Here is a 24,410-nt window from a genome sequence, read left to right as displayed (position 1 = left end):
CCAGGTACCAGGGAAAAGCCAATTAATTAGTTGACAAACGACTTCCTAATCTTATTAAAAACCATTTTCCAGGCTTCCAATGAAAAGCGCTTGGAGGGAGGAAGACGCGGCTCTGGAGCTAGTTCTGTCCAGGGGCCGGAGGGGAACTAATCGAAACCGCTTAAAAGTGTTTACACGGGGATGGTTCAGGTGGTGCTGAGAGGCAGCCCAGCGCCCCCTAGCGCTGCCCTGGGGCACCGGCACCGGCCCTGACCGCCAGGGGAGAGCCCCCCACCCTGCCCCCTGCATCACAGCGCCCCCTAGCGCCGCCCTGGGGCACCAGCCCTGACCGCCAGGGGAGAGCCGCCCACCCCGCCCCCTGCATCACAGCGCCCCCTAGCGCCGCCCTGGGGCACCGGCCCTGACCGCCAGGGGAGAGCCCCCCACCCCGCCCCCTGCATCACAGCGCCCCCTAGCGCCGCCCTGGGGCACCAGCCCTGACCGCCAGGGGAGAGCCGCCCACCCCGCCCCCTGCATCACAGTGCCCCCTAGCGCCGCCCTGGGGCACCGGCCCTGACCGCCCCCTGCATCACAGCGCCCCCTAGCGCCGCCCTGGGGCACCGGCCCTGACCGCCAGGGGAGAGCCGCCCACCCCGCCCCCTGCATCACAGCGCCCCCTAGCGCCGCCCTGGGGCACCGGCCCTGACCGCCAGGGGAGAGCCGCCCACCCCGCCCCCTGCATCACAGCGCCCCCTAGCGCCGCCCTGGGGCACCGGCCCTGACCGCCAGGGGAGAGCCGCCCACCCCACCCCCTGCATCACAGCGCCCCCTAGCGCCGCCCTGGGGCACCAGCCCTGACCGCCAGGGGAGAGCCGCCCACCCCGCCCCCTGCATCACAGCGCCCCCTAGCGCCGCCCTGGGGCACCAGCCCTGACCGCCAGGGGAGAGCCGCCCACCCCGCCCCCTGCATCACAGTGCCCCCTAGCGCCGCCCTGGGGCACCGGCCCTGACCGCCCCCTGCATCACAGCGCCCCCTAGCGCCGCCCTGGGGCACCGGCCCTGACCGCCAGGGGAGAGCCGCCCACCCCGCCCCCTGCATCACAGCGCCCCCTAGCGCCGCCCTGGGGCACCGGCCCTGACCGCCAGGGGAGAGCCGCCCACCCCGCCCCCTGCATCACAGCGCCCCCTAGCGCCGCCCTGGGGCACCGGCCCTGACCGCCAGGGGAGAGCCGCCCACCCCGCCCCCTGCATCACAGCGCCCCCTAGCGCCGCCCTGGGGCACCGGCCCTGACCGCCAGGGGAGAGCCGCCCACCCCGCCCCCTGCATCACAGCGCCCCCTAGCGCCGCCCTGGGGCACCGGCCCTGACCGCCAGGGGAGAGCCTCCCACCCCGCCCCCTGCATCACAGCGCCCCCTAGCGCCGCCCTGGGGCACCGGCCCTGACCGCCAGGGGAGAGCCCCCCACCCCGCCCCCTGCATCACAGCGCCCCCTAGCACCGCCCTGGGGCACCAGCCCTGACCGCCAGGGGAGAGCCCCCCACCCCGCCCCCTGCATCACAGCGACCCCTAGCGCCGCCCTGGGGCACCGGCCCTGACCGCCAGGGGAGAGCCGCCCACCCCGCCCCCTGCATCACAGCGCCCCCTAGCGCCGCCCTGGGGCACCGGCACCGGCCCTGACCGCCAGGGGAGAGCCCCCCACCCCGCCCCCTGCATCACAGCGACCCCTAGCACTGCCCTGGGGCACCAGCCCTGACCGCCAGGGGAGAGCCTCCCATCCCGCCCCCTGCAGCACAGCGCCCCCTGGTGCCGCCCTGGGGCACTGGCACCAGCCCTGACTCTTGAGATCACAGCATCCCTCGTGTCCTGCATTAACATTTCCCCCCTGCGGCCAAATCCCAGCCGTGACCGTCCCTGCTTAGTGCAGAGTTGCCCTCACTTTGCAGCCCGGGCACCAGTAAAACGTTCCAGGGGGAAACATCCTGGCAGGGGTATTTGACTACACCGTTTCCCCCCTGTCCCCGACCCCCCAGCTCTTTCCGCCTGCACGGGAAGTTCCCCAGACTGGGCAGCTTGCTGGACTCCCCAGTCAGCTAAGTGTACCCCCCCCCCGCCCAACGTTGACTAAATCCTAGGAGGGGGGACCGAGGCCTGAGCCTGCCCTAGTCCCACCACCAAGGGCTTCATCCCTGGGTGGAGGGCCTGTAACCTGAGCTCCACCGCCCAGGGCTGGAGCCAAAACCTGAGCCCTGGGTGGTGGGGTTCGGGCTTCAGCTTCATCCCTGCCCCCAGCCAGTCAAACGCCAGCCCTGGTGACCCCATTAAAACAAGATTGCGACCGATTCTGGGGTCCCACCCCACGATTTGAGAACCACTGACCTAGATCACGAGCCGGTGTGATCCCAGGACCGGCCTCCTAACTCCCCGTGCCAGGGAAGAGCTGCAAAGCCGGGGGAGCCCGGCTGAGGGGCATAATAAACTCTCGTGCGTCAGATCGACCGGCCGCCAAAGGACGTCTGAGTTTCATTCCTTAGCAGCGCTCACAAGGGCCAGGAATCCAGGCCTCTGTTCACTACAGCGCTGACTCCAAGGAACGACGGCTGATTGACCCCAGCTGGGGGTCCGGCCCCATTGACTCCAATGGAATTCAGTCCAACCAGCACCCGCCGGGGAGAGATCCCAGCTGGCCGGGAGGTGGGCTGTGTGGGGAGGGCAAGCTGGGGGGTATGCCGGGGGGGACTGGGGAGAGATCCCCACCCAGGGCCAGCCAGTGTCCTGCCCTGAGGCTGGATCAGAGCTGGTGCCCCTAGAGGGGAAAGGCCCCATTCCCCATCCCCGCTGAGCCAGCTGGGTGCAGATTAGTGGTGTCCCCTAGAGGCCACCTGCCACCTGCCTCCCGATGAGCGGAATTACCACTTGGAGATGGGAGGAGTATTTCAATTCAAAGAAAGGGGGCAGAGGGCTGGCTCGCCTGCCCCGGAGCAGGGCGACAGGTGTCCGCGGTCGTGGGGGGGGAACGGTAGCAAATGAAGTTAAATACCCTGGTGTCATCGGGAAATTAAGGACTTATAAATCACCCGGACAGGAGCTGGTTAGGGACAATTTTATTGCTGTCAGGTCCCTGGGCGCATGATGTATTGGACAATATTTCCCCTGCCCTGTGGGGAGGAGGCAGCCCGGAGATGTTGCCATAACAACATAATTTTTGTACGTTTTATCTATATTCTCTTCCCCCCCCGCCCCCCGATAATATATATATTTGGGGTGACATTTCAGAGCAAGGAATCCGATCGCGGCTCATTTCCTTAGTACAGAAGAAATCTGACAAGCACGTCAAGGAGAGAGACTCAGCGTGTTGAGGGGGGGAGTTTGATACAGTGTGTGTGTGTGTGTCCAGGCTGCCCCCTGCTGGAGGGGATGAGACCTGCTGTGTGTGTGTGTCCGTGTCCCCAGGCTGCCCCCTGCTGGAGGGGATGAGACCTGCTGTGTGTGTGTGTCCGTGTCCCCAGGCTGCCCCCTGCTGGAGGGGATGAGACCTGCTGTGTGTGTGTGTCCGTGTCCCCAGGCTGCCCCCTGCTGGAGGGGATGAGACCTGCTGTGTGTGTGTGTCCCCAGGCTGCCCCCTGCTGGAGGGGATGAGACCTGCTGTGTGTGTGTGTCCCCAGGCTGCCCCCTGCTGGAGGGGATGAGACCTGCTGTGTGTGTGTGTGTATGTGTGTGTCCAGGCTGCCCCCTGCTGGAGGGGATGAGACCTGCTGTGTGTGTGTGTGTGTGTCCAGGCTGCCCCCTGCTGGAGGGGACGAGCCCTGGAGGGCAGCAGGGACACACACACACACACACACGCGTGATCCAAGCCCTTTCTCACCAGCGCTCAGATCCAGTGAGCTGGAGTCGGATGGGAAATGACCGGGTAGCCCAGGAAGATGCCAGGGGGTTGCAGGGCATAGCAGAGAGACGGGACTGGGGCGCCAAAGGGAGTGAGGGAGCGAGAGAGAGAAACCACATAAGCGAGCCGGAAGGAACTGATGAATGAATGAAAAAGTGACTGGAAGAGAGAATGAATGGATGAAAAAGTGAGGGACAGAGTTTCCTCCCACAGTGTTATGAGCAAAAAGGGCTTTTTCTCTCCATCCTTCCATTGTCTCCTTCTGTTCTTCCTGGCTGGGCTGGGAAGGGGGGTCCAGTGACTAGAGCAGGGGGCTGGGAGCCAGGACTCCTGGGTTCTATCCCCAGCTCTAGGACGGGAGTGGGGTTGAGTGGTTAAAGAAGGTGGTTCTGGGAGGCAGGATTCTTGCGTTCTGCTTGGTCTCAGGTTCCCCATTTGTAGCTAGCGACAGTCTCCCCTCGAGGCAGCAGGTTAGGCCCGTGTTGTGCAGCGCTGGGAAGGGGCTGGAGGGACATCAAAGGGTTGTTGTTATTATTTTATTAGCAGTCGCGGTGCTGAATATTAGCCAAAATAATTTGTTGTTAATAGACAGAGCTATTAGATGGGAAACTCTCCATGGCAGAGTAGGGATAGCCACACAAACAACGGGACAGGTAGTGAATAATGGGAACTGGAATCGATTGATCTATCCATCCCTATATACCCCCTCTATGTATTTATCTATCTATATCCCCACACACCCCTCTATCTATCTATCTATCTATCTATCTATCTATCTATCTATCTATCTATCTATCCCCACACACCAACTCTATCTATCTATCTATCTATCTATCTATCTATCTATCTATCTATCTATCTATCCGTCCCCATACACCCTATCTATCTATCTATCTATCTATCTATCTATCTATCTATCTATCTATCTATCTATCCCCATCCACCCCATCCATCTATCCATCTATCTATCTATCTATCCCACCCCCCATCTCTCTATCTAGTTTGTGCCAGGGCTGAGCTCTGGCACCTCTGGACTTGCTGCGTCAGTTATGAAAGTAAAAAAATGGCTTGAGCCCCGGGGGCTCTCCCAGTACAAATGAAGCCCGTATCTCTCAGTCTATTCCTACACATGCCCCCACCATCGAATTTGGTTGTGTGCGTGACCCTCAGTACTCCAAGATCTGACTGGCAGCCGGGCGAGCCATCCCCGTGCAGCGTTGCTCTGTTATTCTTTCCCAGCTGCCCCACCCCAGAGGTGGCTGCATCCCAGCGCCGGATGAGCTGCCCCCTGCGGAGTGGTGGTGGGGCTGTTCCCCAGCCACCCTGCCCCATCTCTGCCCTGGGTAAATGCCAAATGAGATTTTGAAGGAAAGGAGACTTTCTGCCAGGCCCCCATACTCGTCAGACTGCGATAAGGAGAATCTGGTTGGGCTGGGCTGATCGATGCGAGAACCTGTTTGCTAAATGTCTGTTAATTAGAATTTAGCCTGTCAATAAAATTACAGCTTTGAATAAACACCCAGCCCAGATCTACGGCTTCCCCACAGCCACCAGGACAGTTATTACAAGTTCGATACAGATTAATAATTAAGTATTTAAATTATTTTTCTTCCCAAGGTTTAAGCAAAGTTCCCACCAGCCCAGCAGGTGGCTGGCAGGCCGACGTAGATATGTGCTCCGATCCGAGACGGATTTATGGGAGAATTATCCCCACTGTGGGGAGGGGAGTGGGGTCTAGTGGTTACAGAAGGGGGGGTGGGGAGCCAGGACTCCGGGGTCCTATCCCCAGCTCTGGAAGGGGAGTGTGGTCTAGTGGTTAGAGACAGGGGGAGCTGGGAGCCAGGACTCCTGGGTTCTATCCTCAGCTCTGGAAGGAGAGTGGGATGGAGTGGTTAGAGAAGGCGGGGCTGGGAGCCAGGACTCCTGGGTTCAATCCTAAATTCCCTTTAAGCTGCGGGGCCGTGCAGCAGGCTATCAAGGGGGCCCATCCCCCAGCCCAGCCCAGACGTAGCTGCCGCAGCCAGGGAGAGGGGCCTCTCACCTGGCCCAGAGCTACCGCGGGGAAAGAGGGCTGGGAGGAGTACTCTCCCAGCTGCAACCCTGGGGCAGCCCGCTCCCCAGAGCCTGCGCCCCCTCCCGTACCCCGATCCTCTCATCCCCAGAGCCTGCACCCACAGCCAGAGCCCTCTGCCCCAGCCCTGAGCCCTGTCCCACACTCCAAACCCCGCGGCCCCACCCCCACCACACATCACCTCCATATTGGTGCAACTAACAAAAGTCAATCCACACATGGATGTACAAAATTAGGGGGAACAATTCTATCCCCGGCTCAGGGAGGGGGGGTCTAGTGGTTAGAGTGGGGGACTGGGGGCCAGAACTCCTGGGTTCTATCCACAGCTCTGGAAGGGGAGTGGGGTCTAGTGGTTAGCGTGTGGCGGCTGGGGGCCAGGACTCCTGGGTCTTCCCCCCACCCAGCTCCAGGAGGGGAGTAGGGTCTAGTGGTTAGGGCTGGTGGGCCAGGACTCTTGGGTTCTCTCCCTGGCTCCAGGAGGGGAGTAGGGCCTACTGGTTAGAGGAGGAGAGGGTATCTCTTATTTCTGCATTGTCCCCTCCCGGCTGGCTAACTGCACCTGAAACACGTCCAGGATGATGCATGTTGGGCTGCCGCCTCCATCTGTCTCTCTCCCCGCGGACGCTGCAGCCTCATTGATTTTTGCCTTCACCTCCCACCTTCCCTCCCAGCCCTGGCAGGCGGAATCCTTCACCGGGCCCGTCAGCGCCAGGAGCTGCTCCCGCAACACCAACCCGGAGGGGATCTAGCTGCACCAGTGTTCTAAGCATTACGGTAGTGCCCAGGGGCCCAGCTGAGACCTGTACCCTATGGTGCATGAGAGCCAGCCCTGGCTGCCGGGGAGAGCCCCCCACCCTGCTCACCACTAGGCCCCACTCCCCTTCCAGAGCCAGGGATAGAACCCAGGAGTCCTGGCTCCCAGTCCCATCTGTTCAGTGCAACCCTCCCTAACGGACCCAGGAAAGGGGACGCTCCCTCTACTGTGGCCCCAGGGCAGGGTGTAGAGGTCGGGGCCTGGGATCATGCTGCTTTGACTGACCCCAGCTCTCCGTCCCCCCGATCAATAGGCACAGAGAAGCCCATAAACCACCAGGGAATGGACCAGGCTGTAAACTGGCCCATCGATTTCCTATTGCAACCGCCCACAAGGCAGCGAGACCAAGGGGGAGCCGTGGAGATTCCTGCTAGTGGTTAGAGCGGAGGGGCGGGGGTGGGGGTGGGGGGTTGGGCGCCAGGACTCCTGGGTTCTATCCCTAGCCCTGGGAGGGGAGCGGGGTCTGGTGGTCAGAGCAGGACTGGGGGCGGGGCGGGGGGCGGCTGGGATTATGGATAACAACTGCAGTACAGAGCTAGGTTCACACAGCCTATATCCGGGGCATGAGCATGTGCGGATGGGGGCTCTGACCACAGAGCGGGATTCTCAATCCATAGGGGGCTCAGTGAGATCTCTGGGCAGGCAGCCCCTTCCCCACGCAGTGTGGGGTGCTGTGTCTATCCATCCACATATACCCCCCTCTATCCATCCCCGTACACCCCACCATATATCCGTCTCCGTACCCCGCCTCCACCTGTCTCTCCCCAGACACACTGCTCTATCTGTGATTTTCTATTTTCCTATTGATTTCTGGCTGCTATTTTTTCATTTTTCTCCATATGTCTCTTTCATCTCATCAAGCCCCTTAATCCAGTTAATCGAATCTATTTATCCAGAAGGAAACCAGCTAATTTCCACTGCCCCTGTGATCTAAACTCCCATTTCACCTCGGTGGAGACCCAGCTGCAGCCTGACCAATTACCCCGTCGAATCCGTTCAGTGAGTCTGCCGAGCCATTGGATCAAAATCATGAAAATGTCCAATCTGAGCCGGTGTGAGGTATTTAATATAATCCCGATAATCTCATCAAGAATCCGTTACATCTTTGTAATTGAATACGATTTTGTTAATCCATTTAATCTAATCCATTAATCTCTCTATCTGACGTTTTCTACTCTCTGTCTGCTGCTGTGTCTAAAATGTGCACCACAGACCTGGGAATCAGGACTCCTGGGTTCTCTTCTTGACGCTGGGACAAAGTCCTGAAGACCACCAGACCTCACTCCCCTCTCAGCGCTGGGGACTGAACTCAGGAGTCCTGGCTCCCAGGCCCCACTGCTCTAACCCCTAGACCCCACTGCCCTCCCAGAGCTGGGGATAGAACTCAGGAGTCCTGGCTCCCACCCCAGCCCCCTGCTCTAACCACTAGACCCCACTCCCCTCCCCAAGCACAATCTAATGTGTCCCGTTAAAATAACTAAAGTAACTCTAAAAAAGCTGGACACTGGAAGTGTTTTTGTTCCTCTTTTCTTTTTTAGGAATTGGTGCAATCCAACAGCTCTGTGTGTGTGTGTGTGTTCTTCTAGGTGTTGTTCTGGATTCTTTAGTGCCTTGAACAGATCTAAAATGTGTGAATCATAGATTTTAAAGTCATAAAAGGCCTTTATGGGCATCTCAGGTGACCTCCTGTATAACACTGACCAGAGAACCACACCCAATAATTCCTACTTCAAGCCCAGACTTTCTGTTTGATCTAGGGCACAATTTATAAGCCGAATGAGTCAAAAAGCCCTTCACTCCAGACTGACTGGCACCTGGAACCAACAGCATCCTGCAGGGGATTAGAACTATTGTTGCATTGAATGAAGCTAGAATGAAGAAATTGTGCTGAGAATAAAGATATTTAGCCAGAATGAACCCTGTATTCAGAATCTCGATGTCTTGTGTTAATATGGAATCTAGAAGAAGTCACACTGTCAAAGAAAAATCCCAGGTTCTCGACCATCTGGAAACTGGAATCTATGTCATTCAGAGGGGGCTAGGCTTAATCTAGAATATAGATGTCTCGCTGCTCTAAAAGAAAGATTTTTATATTCTAGATCATATGAAATCTTGGAACCATGTCATTCAGAAGGGGATTAGAACCACTGACAGCTTGGATTGATTTAGAACCTAGGAACTCCCCAGCTCCACGAGAAACACCCTGCATTCTGGATCAAAATGACCACTACAGCCTACATTGTTCCGCAGAACAACAAAATCCCATGTCTTGCATTAGTCTAGATGTCAGCCATCTTCGAAAGCAAACTGCAGATGGTTCTAAATTCTAGATGCTTTCAGTGGATATTTACAACATTTCTGGAACCTGTTTGATTACTGAAGATCACTGTAGCGGGGTGGTCATCCCACTCCGGCCCTGAAGGGGTTAAAACAGCCCCAAGAAACCACTAGGAAAAGCAGCCCTGGAGATGGCTGCAGCTGGGGGAAGAGGACTGAGTCGCTGACCACAGGTGTGGCCAGCTCAATTAGGGCCCAGCTGGCCCTAACGAGGGGGCTGTGGGCCAGGAGCTGGAGGAGTCTCCCTCTAGCCCTGGAGTGGGAAAGGGCTGGCTGCCTGCCTGGGAGTGAGGTACCTGAACCGGAGCTGGGGAAGGGCAGAGGGAACTGGGGAGCTCCAGCCTGGTAAACCCCCAGGCTGCAGACCTTGGTGAAGGCCTACATAAGTCCTGGGGTTGCAGAGGGGCAGCCCGCAAATAGGCAAAGGCAGTAGGTCCTAACCTCTTGCCAATGATGAGTGGCCATTACACTGCAGTCTGCCCCAGTGAGTGGGGGGCTAGATGATGACTGGCAGTAGCCACTGAGGCAAGGTGGGTTTAGAGGGTTGGGGGTTCCCCTGGGAGGGGAGCCCCAGAGAGCAGGGGTACTGCTGGGGCAGAGCCCTAAGGTAAAGGGCGCAGGGGTCCAGGAGGAACATGGGGCCTGAGGCAGGATGCTCCAGGTTGGAATCGAGCTAATCCCCAGGATCACCAGCAGGAGGCACCATGCCGGTGAGTCATCGCACCGCTACAATCACAGACAATCCAGAACATAAATTGTCTTCGCACTAGTTACTCCTCATCCAGATTAGTTTTTATCTCTGTACTTAGGTTTGGAGTTTATCAGGAGTTTTTGGCTACAATCTCTCCTGCAATTGTCTCTCCTCAAATCTGGATCATCTAGAATGCTAAAGAGGGTCCCAGTCGCAGCTGTTCTTCAAAGTGGTCCTGTACCAGTTTTAGAGAGAGACGCTGTCTAAAACTGGGGGAGTTCAATTGTCATGGAGAAGCTTCTAGATACACAAGAAGAGGTTGCTTTTGTAAAAGAAGCTCTTGGCTCTGGCTCCAAAATTGTCAAGAGGTCTAGACCCCATGGCCAGCTACAGACTGGCAGGTGGAAATCTAGAACCCATGGGATGTTGCTGGGTTTGAAAGCACTCAGAGAGCCGGCGCCTGTGAAATTCTAGACTCAATAAGGAATCTGGCACCTAGAAGTTCACCTCATGATGTTAAAAAGGAGAGAGATCGAGACCCATGGAACCAGCTAGGAGTCTAGCACACATGGGGTCTGTGACGCATGGCTAGAAAGGGTTAAACAGCCTGCAAAATAAATAACCCACAGAAGACATGTGGGGCGATGATTACGTTGTCCACCCTACTCATTCATCAATAGTCCCTGTCTGTGCTGTATTCTGATCATTCAGAGGTCAAAAGACCATCCTAGCATGTAAATGAATTGTAAACATGGGATATCTCAGTATTCATCTCTCTTTGAACTGTACTGTGAATGGTGGAGAAACAAGCAAATGGCCTTGTGTTAATTCATATAGCTAAGTACCACTGATGGACCTCCTTCAAAGTCATCCTAATGACCTTTTGTTCCTTGAGGAACTCCAACTTGTCAAAGGACATGAAATTGTATAAAAGATCCTTGGCTCCTGGTTCTGTCACCTCAGATCTGCTTAAGCTTCTTCAGGGGAAATTTGAGTCACAAGATTGAGATCCCAGTTATGCTGGTATGCGCAGAGTATGAGATTTGGACTATGACCTATGATCTGAATTCTAAAGGAAGATTTTGTAACTACAAAGCTCTGCTGTGAATCTGAACCTCAATGGATTGAACTCATCTCTGTAGGTACATTGATCTTTTAACCAGACTCTCTCTTGTTTGTTAATAGAGTTTAGCTTAGTTAATAAGAACTGGCTGTAGTGTGTATCTGGGTGAGATCTGAAACATTCGTTAACCTGGGAGGTGACGTGTCCGATCCTTTGGGGTTGGTAGAACCTGTTCTTTTATACGATGAAATAAGATTTACAAAAATTTTCATCATATTTGATGTGGGTACCTGGATGGAGGCCTGAGGCTGGATCACTTTAAGGGAACTGTGTTGTTTGCACTTCTGAGTAACCAGTAAGGTAATAAAGAAGCTCTTTTATGCTGGCTTGGTGAATCTAAGAATTGGAATATCCCCCAGCTTTATGGAGAATGGCTGCCCCATTCTTTGCAGTTCACCCTAATTGAGTGACCACAGTTGGCTCCCCACTGGGACCCCGGTCACAGTGGCGTAGTCGTGCTTGGATACACATTACAACAGGGTAATTGGCTTTTTGGATCAGAACCACACGCTTGTCAAAATTTAATTTTGATATTGGAGAGTTTACGGGTTAAAAATCTATTAGAGTGAGTGGCCTGTGATCGAGATCCTGAAAGAAAAAGCCTGGAAGAACTGTGCTTACAGAGAAGGCTGTATTTTAAGAAAAGGCCCCAGAGCACGAACTGAAAAATCTGTTAATTGCCAGCAATAAGGAAGCAGACCCAGGGAAATGTTTGCAGTGAGAAACCAGCAGCTCGAACTTGAACAAAAGCAAAAACTTGCTGATATGGCAGGAGAAGCTGCTGAAAGAGAACACCTGTGTTTTGAACACGAACAGAGAATGGCATATATTCGATTGCAGGAACTAGAAGCTAAGGCAAAAGTGGACAGACTTAAGCTCCAACTCCTGAGAATAAAGGAACAGGAACTGTATCATCCTGAAAAGCCAGCTCCTCTCAACAAAGATGGGGAAAGACTCTATCCAGTTTGTAACAATGTTGGTATGATGTTTGACTCTAAGCAGCTGTCTGTGTGTAACCAAATTTACCCCAACACTATCACCTTCTATGTAAAAGTTTTTACTGTGAGCTCAGGTGAAGGTAACCCCATAACTTGTGCAGAGAATGTAAAAGTCAATGGGAAAAGCTGTTTAGGGCAAATGACAGCTTCTAACATCACTCTTGTTAAAACAGATTTTGTCAAAGAGGAAGATTATTTACCAAATCAGAGTGTGAATACTGTAATCCTCTGAGTTTACTGTAAGCGTGCCTTTAGCCAGAATCCATCTAAAATGGAATGGTGTTAAACATGAAGTTATCACTAATGTAAGGAAGTTATTGCCTAAGGATCTTTTGATTGGGGATGATTGGGGATCAAACCTTTGTTCGGTCAAGTTGATGACATAAACCAGCACAAGAAAGAAATAATCCTGAACCTGTGTCTCCGAGGGCAAGGATTTGCCTATGGAGGGTTTCTCCAAATGTTTGTCGGAGGAAGATGGCTGTTCGTCTCTGCAAAGAAGCACTGCACATGTGGGAAAAATTCCTAATTGCCTGTCTGGTATTTCAAAAGTGAATCTGGCATTAGATAAGGCTCAGGAAAAGATTTCTCTGGAGCAAATTAAAGTTGGTGATTAGGTTAAAGCCCTGATTGAGGAAGAAACGAGTACATTTTTTATGGGTGATGGAATGTTGGCTAGTAAAGCTTGGGAAAGTAAGCCTGGCCCAGGTAAAAGTGATGTGCTTTAAGTAGCTTAGTGTAATAAGACACTATTTGTGGGAAACAGCAGTTTATCTGTTAAGGGAGGGGAAGGCAAAGAAAGTTTGGGTGAGCCTAGGCAGCCTTCTGAGCTGATGGCTTTGTCTAATCACCAGTTTGGGAAGGCAAGGTCAGTCGAATGTGAGTATCCCTACGCCTTACCTGTTACCAGTGTGGAGAACTGTGACAGTGATGGAAATGTTCCTGTGTCTGTCAGGGGTAATGACTTGCCCATGCAGGGAGCTACCTCAGTCTCTGAGCAATTGTCCGTGAACAGCCATGTGTGCTGGGCCAAGGGAAAGGATATCCCAAGCTGTGTGTCTGTTAAAAGGGAATGTTTCTCCAGCTCTTTTGAAGCCTGTCAGCCTATTATGGTTGAAAATTTATTAATTGACCCAGAGCTGATTCTGGATACAACTAAAGCCCAGGAAGGAAGTGGTCCTGAATTTGTGTCTGCTAGGGATGATGACATTGTAACTAGGTTTCATCCAATTAATGTCATAAATAACTCCCAGAGACCAAGCGATTCTGGTGCTTCTATTTTGCCTGTTGCTAGTGTGTTGCTAGGTAAAGATATGACAACCTTGTCTGATCACAATAATATAGCCAGGGCACAAGGAAAGCATGAAGGTGATTTGACTGTTACGCACTGACAGTGTGGAAACTTGTAACAAGGAAGAGAATGCTTCTAATCTTGTGACTATGAATTCTAGCAGTTTACCTGAAAGGGGGGGTTGTGAAAATCCTCCTGATGGGACAGAGGTGATTCTGGATTTAAGTGAAACCCAGAGTCTGTTCTTGCTCAGGAAAATGTTCCTTTAGTGCAAGCCCAAGGTGAACTAAACTGGGAGGAGAGGTAGATATGCTGGAGGGTAGGGATAGGATACAGAGGGACCTAGACAAATTGGAGGATTGGGCCAAAAGAAATCTGATGCGGTTCAACAAGGACAAGTGCAGAGTCCTGCACTTAGGACGGAAGAATCCCATGCACCACTACAGTCTGGGGACCGAATGGCTAGGCAGCAGTTCTGCAGAAAAGGACCTAGGGGTTACAGTGGATGAGAAGCTGGATATGAGTCAACAGTGTGCCCTTGTTGCCAAGAAGGCCAAGGGCATTTTGGGATGTATAAGTAGGGGCGTTGCCAGCAGATCGAGGGACATGATCGTTCCCCTCTATTCGACACTGGTGAGGCCTCATCTGGAGTACTGTGTCCAGTTTTGGGCCCCACACTACAAGAAGGATGTGGATAAATTGGAAAGAGTCCAGCGAAGGGCAACAAAAATGATTAGGGATCTGGAACACATGACTTATGGGGAGAGGCTGAGGGAGCTGGGATTGTTTAGTCTGCAGAAGAGAAGAACGAGGGGGGATTTGATAGCTGCTTTCAACTCCCTGAAAGGGGGTTCCAGAGAGGATGGTTCTAGACTATTCTCAGTGGTAGAAGAGGAGAGGACAAGGAGTAATGGTCTCAAGTTGCAGTGGGGGAGGTCTAGGTTGGATATTAGGAAAAACTTTTTCACTAGGAGGGTGGTGAAACCCTGGAATGTGTAACCTAGGGAGGTGGTAGAATCTCCTTCCTTAGAGGTTTTTAAGGTCAGGCTTGACAAAGCCCTGGCTGGGATGATTTAATTGGGGATTGGCCCTGCTTTGAGCAGGGGGTTGGACTAGATGACCTTCTGAGGTCACTTCCAACCCTGATATTCTATGAGTCTATGAAAAGGGTAAGGGCAGAATTTCTGTGAAAAAAGTTGTTGGTTAGAAAGATTCCTAAAGAGAAAAATCTTCAGGGTAGTTTTTGCAAGCAGTTTGCTGCAACTGATGGGTGTGGAAGTGATTTGATCAAGTTAACTCAGGATGAATCACTGTGTCCAGAAATCAACAGTTTGTTTGGGAGACTTGTTCCAGTTCCTAACTGCCAGAGTCTTTCTGAGGTGTGTAGATCCACTGACTTTGCTTTAGAAAGACCCAGAGTGGATAGCTTTGAAAAGGCTTCAAATGGAATTAAAATGGTTAGGGAATTTAAACAGCACCCACGGAGTCAGCCCCACCCCAGCTCACCTCTGCCTCCTCCCCTGAGCGCACCGCTGGGTCCTGCTTCTCCCCGCTCCCTCCCAGCGCTTGCACCGCGAAACAGCTGTTTCGTGCGGCAAGCCTTGTGGGGGGGGGAACAGTGCACGCTTGTGGGAGGAGGCGGGGCCAGGGTGGGGATTTGGGGAGGGATCCAATAGGGTCAGGGAGGGAGGAGTTGGGGCGGGACTGGGGGGGGGTGCGAGCACCCACTTGCACCGACAAAAGTTGGCTCCTGTGGCCATTAGCAAAGAGGACGCACCCAGCCAGCCAATGCATTCTGTTACACAAAAGAGTTCAGATTTTGACCCTCCAGAATAGGGAGAAAGGGAAAAAGTTGATCACGTAAATAAAAGCCACCGGTTAACCCTCAAATACCCAAACCCCAAGGAAGTGGTTAAACTGAAAGCCGGTGTTAAGGAAGACTCTGAGGTCAAGAAAAAGCTACAGAAGTTCAAGAAGTGACCCGGAACAAGCTGACCTAAGGAATGGTTTGTCAAACCCAAAGGCTTGGCGTGACAAAACTGACTGTAGATGTTCACATGTGATAGACCTGATGTCATTGCTAATGACTGTAACTAACTTGTCGCTGATACCAAAACTTGTAAAAATGTACAGTGTGCAGGGGTTTGGGAAAATCCCTTGAACGTGCTGGGGGTGATACATACGAATTCATTATGTTGTACAAGCCTGCATGGGTTAGACTCTTTCATGAGATGACAACACAAACTACATTAAAAGGCCTGGTGATGCTGATATTCCACAGTTAGTGCCTGTATCTAAACTTCAAATTGTACACATCAGAAAAGCCACTGCAAGCTTGAACGGCTGTGCACAAAGGGAAACTGAGGTACCACACCTCACAGCCTTCATGGCTGAATGCCGGAGTAAGTGCTCTCTGAAGAACATTACTGACTAGGTTAAGTTAACACATAGACCAAACCCTGGAATCTCGAAAGTGTTTCTCAAAGTATGGGCTAAGTTTTTAACTTGGGCCAGAGCATGCATCAATAATTTGGCCTCACTAAGAATTCAATATAAACACAGCTCATATCAATGTTGTAAGGTCCTTAAGGTGTATACAGGAGCTCTCATTTCACCCTTCCACACCGGTCTCATGTTGGGCGTGTGATGCATGGCTAGAAAGGGTTAACCATCCTGCAAAATAAATAACCCACAGAAGACATGTGGGGAGATGATGTATGAGTAGGGTGGACAATGTAATCAACAGTCCCTGTCTGTGCTGTATTCTGATCATTCAGAGGTCAAAAGAACATCCTAGCATAAAAGTGAATTGTAAACACAGGACATTTCAGTGTTCATCTCTCTTTGAACTGTACTATGAATGGTGGAGAAATAAGCAAACGGCCTTATGTTAATTTGTATAGCTAAGTACCGGTGATGGACCTCCTTCAAAGTCATCTTAATTACCATTTGTTCCCTGAGGAATTAATTCCAACTTGTCAAAAGATATGAAATTGTATAAAAGATCCTTGTGTCCTGATTCTGTCATCTCAGATCTGCTTAGACTTCATCAGGGGAAGTTTGAGTCGCAAGACTGAGGTCCCAGTTAAGCTGGCTCAGCCCAAATATGAGATTCGGACATCGGACTATGACCTATGAACTGAATTCTAAAGGAACTCTTTGCAACTACGAAGCTCCCCATCTCTGCTGTGAATCTGAACCTCCAATGGATTGAACTCATATCTGTAGGTATATTGATCTTTTAACCTTACTCTCTCTCTTGTTTGTTAATAGAGTTTAGTTTAGTTAATAAGAATTGGCGGGAGCGTGTATCTGGGTGAGATCTGAAACATTCATTAACCTGGAAGGTGATGTGTCCGATCCTTTGGGGTTGGTAGAACCTGTTCTTTTATACGATGAAATACGATTTACAAAAAGTTTCATCATATTTAATGTGGGTACCTGGATGGAGGCCTGAGGCTGGATCCTTTAAGGGAACTGTGTTGTTTGGACACCTGAGTAACCGGTGAGGTAATAAAGAGCTGGTTTATGCTGGTTTGGTGAATCTAGGTATTGGAACATCCACCAGCTTTTTGGGGTTTGGCTGCCCCTTCTTTGCATCTTTGCAGTTCACCCTAATTGAGTGACCACAGCTGACTCCCCACTAGGACCCTGGTCACAGGGTCACACCAGGGTTTTAAAGGGTGAGTGATCTAGAATCCATGTACTTCTAGACTGAACTAGGAATCCTTGAGTTATTGAGTATTGTGAGATCTGGGACATGCACATGTCACGGAGTCCCCGGGCGATGCTCTGGAACTGCTCCCCACGAAGCCAGTCAGGACTCTGGGGAAGTCTCCTTTCTGGGAGCAGCCTGTCTGCAGGACACATGCATCCTCTGCCCCTCCGAGCGCTTCCCACAGTAAGTTCACTCAGGCGGGGTTCCTGGGGAAGCCAGAGGATCCTGCACCCCAACTTCAGCGGTCAGACATGACTCTCAGCCAGCCAGTAAAACAGAGGTTTATTAGACGACAGGAACATGGTCTAACACAGAGCTTGTAGGTGCAGAAAACAGAACCCCTCAGCTGGGTCCATTTTGGGGGGCAGTGAGCCAGACAACCACGTCTGCCCTTCACTCCATGTCCCAGCCAGCCCCAAACTGAAACTCCCTCCAGCCCTTCCTCCTCTGGGCTTTCCCCTTTCCCGGGCCAGGAGGGCACCTGATTCCTTTGTTCTCCAGCCCTTTAGCTCTCACCTCCCAGGGGGGAAGGGCCCAGGCCATCAGTTGCCAGGAAACAGGGTGTCAGCCATTCTCTGTCTCCAGACCCCTGCACACACCTGCCCTCTAGGGCTCTGCAATGATCATACACCCTTATCCCACCCCCTAGATACTTAAGAACTGCCAAGGGGAAACTGAGGCACCTGCACACTATTCAGAGGAAACATTAAGAACAGTCCCACTTCGTCACATCTCTCCCCCCTTCGAGATCGAACTGAGCGGGGTCACTTTAGCCGGTGACCTGGGGAAGTTCGAAGCCACAAACGTTCCCATGGATGCCCCAGCATCTCTCCCATTCCTTGGTAGGAGTTACACCAGGCCCTTCCAGTTTCACGCCCTCCTTCAGGTCGGGGGTGGTCAATAGCACTCGCAAGCCGCATGTGGGAAGGTTTATGCGGCCTGTGCCCTTTAGCCACCCCAAAACCCCAGGGGGTCAAACTGGGATTGGGTCTTTTCTATGCAACAATTCACCCCTCACAGAAATTCTGCTCTTACCCACTTCACCGAGGGCTTGCTCTAGAGGAACACTTTCCTGAGCAACAACAGACTCTTTCTGAGTCTCCCTTACATCCAGAATTACCTCTGGCCCATCCAGCGGATTCCTCCACAATCCCCTTTCAGGCAAACTGACAAACTTCCTAGAGAAAAGGTCAGAAGCATTCTCCTTCCCTTTGACACACACAAGTTCAGGAATCTTTTCCTTTTTGCTACAGGTTTCCACACCCTCAGTAGGTAACACAATCACACACCTTCATACTCTCCTTGTATCCTGGCTAGGATCTCACCCTGATTAGTCAGAGTTGCTCCACCCTTTCCCAACAACACACTAGCAACGGGCAAAATACAAGCACCAGAATTGTCTGGTCTCTGGGATTTTACATAGACCCTAACTGGATGCGACCTAGTTACAGGGCCATTCTCCCAAGCAGACCCAAACTTAGGACCCTTCCCTTCCTGGGCTTTAGCTGAATCCAGAAACAACTCTGAGACACCTGCACGACCCTCAACCATCACAGGCTGCAAGGCCCCTTCTGTCTGCTCCACAGACAAAGAAGAGCCAGACACACTTTTTCCTTTCCCAGACACCCAGCTTGGGATCTCATTCCCCTTGTGCCAGCACACAAGGCTGGTCACAGACAACTGCTTGGAGACCAGGGTAGCTCCCTCATTAGACAAGTCAAAACCCCTGACAGACACGGGCATGTTTCCTTCCCTGTCCCAATTCTCCACCCAGCTAACAGATAAGGTCCAGGGACTCTCATCTGCCACTCTCCTCGCCTTCCCACCCTGCTGACTAGACACAGCCATCAGCTCACAAGGCTGCCTAGGCTCATCCAGACTTTCCTTACCAAGCACCTTGCCACTCCCAACAGATCCCCTGCCCTGCGTGTGTCTCCCCCTACTCAGCTGGGGTCTCAGCTCCCACTGTGCTCAGCGCTGCCCTTGCTGTCCCAGTGGGGGTAGGCAGCGAGCTCGCTGCTTTCCTCACTGCATCAGAGCCAGCCTGAGCCCCCTGAGCCCCCCTCTCCAGTGTGCAAGGGGGGCGGGGAGCCCCAGGGCTCTGGTTACAGACAGGCAGGTAGCCTGAGCCTAGCCGCTCCTCCCTGCTGCCAGCCAGGTCATCTGCCTTTTCACTGACCATTTCCCTCTCCACCGATTGGTTCCCTGGATTCAAATTCAAACCCTCGGCAGTTACCGGAGCATGGCCTGGATCCTGTCCCAAAGAGACACAGTCACCCCACAACAGGGTCTCGCAGCCGGTGTCCTGGAGAACCCCAACGACCAGCCAGCCCCACCCGTCCTGGGTCTGCACAGGGATCTGGGCCATAGGCAGGGCGAGGGGCTTCGTCCCTGGGACCCTCACCCAGCTCACACAGCCCTTCAGCCTCTGAGGCTGCACCACCCAGGGCCTGACAACAGTTCTCTCTGTCCCAGGGTCTCGCCACCCCAGGAATGTCTCCCCATTGACCATCCCCTTCCGCTCCCACTGGGGGTCCGAGGGGCCTGGCCCCAGGAAACTCCACACAGACAGATAGGTTGGGGTCAGGAGTGGGAGCCCGTCCACCTCCCCACCCATCTGGCTGACGGAGTCTATGGCCTTGGGACCCAGCAAGGGAGCTAGACACCGGGGCTCTTCCGCAGGATCCCCCTGGTTCAAAACTCCAGCCTGCTCAAAGGCAGTGAGGTGGCATCCACATCCCCCCCTCCTTAACCAGGGGCAGCAATTTAGTCTCGAGGTTCCCTGCAGAACTGGCCCCCCGGGGTCTATCCCCACTCACCCCTGGGGGGTCCCCTAGGCCTCTCCACTCCCCCATCACCAGTTCATGCTGCTGCTGCAGCTCTTTCTCGGGCTCTCGCTGTCTCTCACAGTCCTCTTGCTCTCTTGGACTCAGCTCCAATCCCGTCCATCTCCGATCCCCCGATGGGGAACCCGATCGTGAAGACCCTCATCTGGTTGGGGACAGGAGTCTTGGGGATGCCTGGCTACTACTCCAGCTGCTCCCAGATCCTGCTGTAGCCCCATTTGGGGTCAGGAATCTGTTCCTTAGAGCCGTCATCCTCCTCCAGCTGCACGATGAACTGTGCCTTGGTGAACTTCCCAATGCGCAACCCTCTCTTTCTGCACAGGGTTACAATGTCCTTCTTCAGGAGACAGTGACAGGCCCTCACTCCGCTCTTCCCAAGTTGTTGTGGACTCACAGGCCTGTGTGCTCACAGCTCCCCACGCATTCAGGGAGAACCCCTAGTCTGCCAGCCCTTCTCCAGGTCACCACCTCTTTGCCAGGGTCTAGCTGCAGGCTCCTCCGCCCCTGAGACAGCTCACCGCCGTCCCCAGGGGGACCCCATTACTGCACAGTCCTTCTCACTGGTCACACACTCCCAGGCGTCAACCACCCCCCGAAACCGCTCCTCTCTGAACCTTCAGCACGCCTGGTCCTCGTCAATCCCCCTTCGTTTTACTGCTCCCCCGTCACTTACTGCAGGAAGTGCCATCCGCGGGGTGCAGTACATCCCACCCCTGCCACCAGTTGTCACGGGGTCCCCGGGCGATGCTCTAGAATGGCTCCCTACAAAGCCAGTCAGGACTCTGGGGAAGTCTCCTTTCTGGGAGCAGCCTGTCTGCAGGACACAGAGCTCACACAACTTCCACCTTCCTGGGTCTGACCTCGGAGCATTCAGCATCCTCTGCCCCTCCGTGCGCTTCCCACAGCGAGTCCGCCCAGGCGGGGTCCTGGGGAAGCCAGAGGGTCCTGCCCCTCAACTCCACAGTCAGACGTGACTCTCAGCCAGCCAGTAAAACAGAGGTTTATTAGACAACAGGAACATGGTCTAAAACAGAGCTTGTAGGTGCAGAGAACCGGACCCCTCAGCTGGGTCCATTTTGGGGGGCAGTGAGCCAGACAATCACGTCTGTCCTTCACTCCATGTCCCAGCCAGCCCCAAACTGAAACTCCTTCCAGCCCCTCCTCCTCTGGGCTTTGTCCCTTTCCCGGGCCAGGAGGGCACCTGATTCCTTTGTTCTCCAATCCTTTAGCTCTCACCTTGCAGGGGGGAAGGGCCCAGGCCATCAGTGGCCAGGAAACAGGGTGTCGGCCATTGTCTGTGTCCAGACTCCTGCACACACCTGCCTCTAGGGCTCTATAATGATCATACACCCTTACCCCACCACCTAGAGACTTAAGAACTGCATAGGGGAAACTTAGGCACCCCCACACTATTCAGAGGAAAGATTAAGAACAGTCCGACTTCGTCACAGCACACTTCTAAGAAACGGTCAGGAATCCATAACCAATTAGATAACATCTGGGTTTTAAAGCATGAGTGACCTAGAACCCATTAGACCAATCATAAAACTAGAACATACAGAGAAACTGTGGTTTTTAGATGAGCTAAAATAGGTCAGGAACTCATGAAGCTATATGGCAAAACAGGAAGCTAGAGCATACAGGGCTATATCAGGAGTTTAAAGGAGGAGATATCTAGAACCCACTCTGTTATAGAACACACTGAGAATTTAGAACATGCAAAATCACACCAGGGGCTTGAAGGGGGATGATCGAGAACCCATGATGTTCTTGACTCAGTCAAGAACCTTTTGGATTTTTGTTAAAGCATCAAGAAATCTGGAACCCGTGACATTTTAGAACATACCGTTATTCTAGAACCTGCCACATCACACCAGACTTTCTGATGCCAGGAGAGCTAGAGGCCATTAACCTCTCCATCAATTAATCTAGAACCCTGGGTTCTAAGCTCCCTGACCCTGAATCCAGAGGCCCCGTAACTTGGTCAGGCAGCTCCCATTTGCCAGCTGCTACCCCGGAGCTCTCATGGGAGATAGCGCCGTTGCCACTGAGGTCGTCAGCAAAAGTCTCCCGAAGCAGAGCAAGCAGAGATGTCTTGAGCACCTGCTGGAACCGCCGCCCGACGAAGAGGTAGAGGACAGGGGTGAAGCAGGCGTTGAAGCAGGAGGTGAGAGTGTAAATGACAAGGATGCTGTCCAGCTCCCACCCGTCTTTGAAGAACTTCAGGCCATGATAGAGATGGTAAGGCAGCCAGCTGAGGAAGAAGGAAACCACCGCGGCCCCCATGACTTTGAAGGGCTTCCTGCTCCGCACCAGCCCCTTCTCCTTCATCTCCAGCCCCACGCAGCCATAGCATCCCGCGATGGTGCAGAAGGGCAGCAGGAAGCCCAGAAGGAACCGGACCATGAAGACGGCCAGGCGGACCCGTCTGCCCAGGTCCTGCATCTCGACTCCATTCCAGTCTCTGGAGAAGTTGTAATTGTTGATGCAGATGATTCTGCCCCCGTCCAACATGCGGGTCTCCCGGAAAGCCAGGTAGGGAGCACTGAGAGCTAAGGAGACCAGCCACACGCCCACAACCAGCTTCCTGACCTGGGGCACGGTGCGGTGATGCCGGCACCAGATGGGGTGGTGAGTGAGGATGTAGCGGTCCAGGCTGATGAGGGTGAGAAGGAAGACCGAAGTGAACATGCCCAGAGAGATGCAGGCATTCAGGAGTTTGCACATGGCCGTGCCAAATACCCAGCGGAAATCCAGGAGGACATAGACAGCAAAAAAGGGGATCAGCAGGGTGAAAAGAAGGTAGCAGGAGACCAGGTGCAGGAACAAGAGCGTGGTCACTGTCATCCTCATCTTCAGCCCCAGCACCCACAGATACAGCCCATTCCCCACCACACCCACCAGGAAGGTGATGAAGAGCAACACGGCTGCGGTGAGGTGAGAGGCGATCACAGCTGCTGGGATCTGGCTGGAATTTGCCCCAGCGGTTGGTTGGAGAGTCGTGTTGCCTCGGTCCATGGTGCCCTGGGGAGAGACAGAAGAGGGGTTAGAAGGGATGACAGACTAGGGTAAAAGGGAGAGTGGACGACAAGGAAGGGAGAAATACCAGAGAGTTAGGAACGTACCATTGGAGAGGACCTCTCTGGGCACCCTCTGGTCCTCCAGACTATCCAGGCTGGGTATTCTCAGAGCAACTGGGAAATGGCCAGTGGAACTCACTGCTACAAGACAGAGCTACGGGCCACCCCTTGCACTGAGCGTTCTGTGCCCAGGATTTCTGCAGTATCAGCACCCTTGTACGGCCCTTTCCTTCCTAAGTGGGAACAAGGACCCTGGCGTAATAGGGAAATGGATGGAGCCAGTTGGACATGTCAGCCATTTATCACCAGGAATTGCAAACCAGGTCAGGTTCCTTTTCAAAAATTTAATGCAATTTTTGTTGTTGTTGTTAATGGAAAAAGTGGAAACTGGATTTTTTCAGGTTTCAGAAACTAACTGGGGTCAAAATTTGGGAGTTTCAGTAAATGTTTTGGGGGATGGATAAAAAATGGCAGTTCTGGTAAGAAAAAACGTGGAGTTTGAGTCAAATGTTCAGTTTTTATAAACTCTTTTAAGCCCAAATCTCGGGTTTTGAAAATGGATTTTTGGTAAGGGAAAAAAACCCAATCAGGTTCCAATAACTGTATTTGCGGTTTGATTCAAACCGTCAGTTTTGATGAAAACCATTCGGAGGCTTCATAAACGTCTTGAGTTTACAGAAAACAGCTTTTAGCACAAGCTTCGATTATTGAAAACTGGTTTTCGGGGGAAAAAAACAGTGATTTTTATGTTTTAAAAAATCCACTTGCCAGGCTGGCTGTTTGGTTAAAAACAGAACAAGTTCAAGGTTTTTTAAAAAACGATTCTTTTTAAACTGCAAACTCAACACTTTTACCCCCCAAATTTAAAAGTTTGTACATTTTAGGTCAGATGTTAGGAAACACTTTCTAATTCTCATGGGGGAGAAGCTCTGGAATTGGCTTCCAGGGGTGGTTTTGGGATCCCCATCACTGGAGGGTTTTAAGAACAGCTGGACAAACACCTGGTGGCTTTTCCGGAAGATGCTCTTGGCAAATGAGAGTGATTGGGCTCAGTATGGGGGGACTAATTGAGAACCCCTAGCCTGGGCTGTGCCGGAGACGAGACTGGAATGATCTAGGGGCCCGTCTGGCTTCCAGACAGACGGATTTATGAATTAGCAGCCAGCAGGAGGCTGAGAGTTCAGAGCAACTTTGCCCTCAGGTCAGAGCCCTCTCCACTGGGTTCTCTTCTCGCTGGGGATAAATGCATGTGACATCTGGCCAGCCAGATCCCCGGCACAGATCTGAGTGTAACTGGCGCACGTGAGGCTCGGGAGGCTAGGGGCAGGCAACGGGAAGGGGAACTGCCGTCTGGCTGATGCAGAAAACCTCAAAAGCTGAAGTGGTTTCACAAATACACACTCCTAACCCAGCAGGAGAAAGTGCCGTGCTTCTGTGCCTGGAAGGGGCTTTCCACCTGGCAGCCTTGGGCCTTCTTAAGGGCTGGGACTCAGGACCCCTGGGTTCTATTCCTGCCTTAGGGGATGGGATCTAGTGGCTAGAGCAGGGGTAGCTGGGAATCAGGACCCCTGGGTTCTAT

At 53.1% G+C, this 24,410-nt stretch overlaps 1 protein-coding gene across 1 annotated transcript; it reads right to left on the bottom strand.

Annotated features, from left to right (window-relative positions):
- Positions 1–21,674: 21,674 nt before the first annotated feature.
- LOC140902856 (probable G-protein coupled receptor 33) lies at positions 21,675–22,772 on the bottom strand. The gene has a single exon (XM_073323428.1). The coding sequence runs from the start codon at positions 22,767–22,769 to the stop codon at positions 21,675–21,677; it is 1,095 nt and encodes a 364-aa protein (XP_073179529.1). The 5' UTR covers positions 22,770–22,772.
- Positions 22,773–24,410: the final 1,638 nt, after the last annotated feature.

Source organism: Lepidochelys kempii, chromosome 24 (genome assembly GCF_965140265.1).
Source record: "Lepidochelys kempii isolate rLepKem1 chromosome 24, rLepKem1.hap2, whole genome shotgun sequence".
Classification (NCBI taxonomy): Eukaryota; Metazoa; Chordata; order Testudines; family Cheloniidae; genus Lepidochelys; species Lepidochelys kempii.
Note: the sequence above shows the minus strand (reverse complement) of the source record. Positions and strands in the feature narration are given on the sequence as shown.

Bases quoted from the DNA above. Each gene is read 5' to 3' on its own strand.
- LOC140902856 (XM_073323428.1), bottom strand. From the start codon at position 22,769: ATGGACCGAGGCAACACGACTCTCCAACCAACCGCTGGGGCAAATTCC.